General features: G+C 61.6%; 1 protein-coding gene across 1 annotated transcript in view; it reads left to right on the forward strand.

The window, feature by feature from the left end:
• The window catches only part of OLFML3 (olfactomedin-like 3), a gene marked incomplete at its 5' end in the record, with an annotated part of 1,511 nt that extends 354 nt beyond the window's left edge, over positions 1 to 1,157 (forward strand). The window contains 2 exon segments of the mRNA XM_009581139.1: positions 304 to 948; positions 950 to 1,157. Coding sequence (XP_009579434.1) covers positions 304 to 948; positions 950 to 1,151 — 847 coding nt within the window.
• Positions 1,158 to 1,913: the final 756 nt, after the last annotated feature.

A 1,913-nucleotide genomic window follows, 5' to 3' on the forward strand; every position in this document is an offset into this window, starting at 1 on the left:
CAGGTCCAAGTCTCCCCTGGCTGCATGCTGTGGCATTACGTCCCAGCAGGGCACCTCTCCAGTGTCTCTGGCACAAAACCCCGCACCCCTGCAGCTGCCCGGGAGCCGCATCCAAGCCCCAGGCCAGAGCCTTGGGCTTCTCCAAAGCCCTCGGGGCAGGGCTGGGTGAGGATGGCCTCCCCTGCCCGCAGCACGGGTGCACAAGGGGACTTCTCGATGCCACGAGGCACAGCCCTGTGACCTCTGCAGCGAGTTCGCAAGGCAGTTGCTTGAGGGCTGGGGTGGGACACAGTGGGACCTGTGTGACTCCGGTGCGGGGTGGGAGAAAAAAACCGGGTGGCTTCCAGGCTTTCACAGCTGCCCCACTCTTACAGACTGCAGCGACACCATTGCGAGCGTCAGAGCCATGAAGATCCTGAAGCGTTTTGGCAGCACCTCAGGGCTCTGGACCAAGGACGCCGCAGGGAACTCCGAGAAGATCTACGTCTTTGACGGCACTGCCAATGACACGGTGTACGTCTTCCCCCGCATGCGGGAGTTCACCCTCTTCTCTGCCACCCGCAAGGCCGCCCGCATCAAGCTGCCCTACCCCTGGGTGGGCACCGGGCACCTTGTCTACGATGGGCACCTCTACTACATCCGCCAGCAGGGCTCCTTCCAGGTGATCAAGTTCAACCTGGCCAACAAGACGGTGGTGGACAGCTCGGTGTTCCCGGCCGAGGAGCAGATTCCCGTTTTTGGGCTCTCCCCCTTCACCTACATCGAGGTGGCGGCGGATGAGGAGGGGCTCTGGGCCATCTATGCCACTAAGGAGGACGAGAAGAACATATGCCTGGCCAAGTTGGACCCCACCTCGCTGGACATCGAGCAGATGTGGGACACTCCATGCCCACGGGAGAACGCTGAGGGTGCCTTCGTGGTGTGCGGGGCGCTGCATGTGGTCTACAACACCCGGGCGCTCCCCCGTGCAGGGCGTCTTCGACGTCAGCGGCACGCTGGCCCCCGAGGACGCCTCCCTCGTCTACTTCCCCAAGCGCTACGGCTCCCACTCCAGCATGAAGTACAGCCCCCGGGAGAGGCAGATTTACGCTTGGGACGATGGCTACCAGATCATCTACCGCATGGAGATGAAGAAGAAGCTGGAGGTCTGAGGGGCCACGGCAGGGTGTCCCCACACATCCGGCCACCCCGCCCGGGTAAGCACGGCTCTGCCCATCCCACCCCACAGGGCACAGCTGGCCCCGGCACGGGACGGCATCTCTGCCCCGTCTCCCATCACTGTGAAATGATGAAATGCTGGACCCCTGACCCCGGCACCCTCCACCCACCAGCACTAGGCGTCCCTGCCCAGGACCACCCTGCAGAAACCTGGACTAATTTAATGAGATTTTCTTCTCTGTGATATAATGAATAAATACCATGCAGCGAGCTGCAGCCACCTGCTTGTGGGGAGCATGGGGTGCTGGGGCCAGGCTGCCAGAGCCATGAACTCCGCATTGCCCCAGAGTCACCCCAAAAGACACTTCCCAAGAGTGGGGTGTCCCTGCAGGGCTGGCCAGAGCAGTGAGTGCAGACTGCAGGTTGGGGGTCTGGGTAGGGGGGCTGGGTTGGGGTTTTGGCTGGGGCTTTGGGCAGGGTTTTGCTGGGGCTTGGGCAGGGATTTTGGCTGGGGCTTCGGGCAGGCTTCTGCTGCAGCAAGGGGACCTCTGAGCCTGGCCAGGGCCAACCTGTTTTGCATGTACAAAACTGTGAGCAAACAGCAAAATCCCTTAATCTGAGAGGACAACTGGAGATTGTCCTCGCATGCCGGGGAGGCGTCCCAGCCAGCAGGCACCAGATGTTGCTGATTTTCCGAGTTCACTTCTAATGAAGCACAGTCGTCTTCCCGCTGCAGCCACAGGATTGCCACAAAC

The sequence above is a fragment of the Fulmarus glacialis genome, unplaced genomic scaffold (genome assembly GCF_000690835.1).
Source record: "Fulmarus glacialis isolate BGI_N327 unplaced genomic scaffold, ASM69083v1 scaffold19377, whole genome shotgun sequence".
In the NCBI taxonomy this organism is placed as follows: Eukaryota; Metazoa; Chordata; class Aves; order Procellariiformes; family Procellariidae; genus Fulmarus; species Fulmarus glacialis.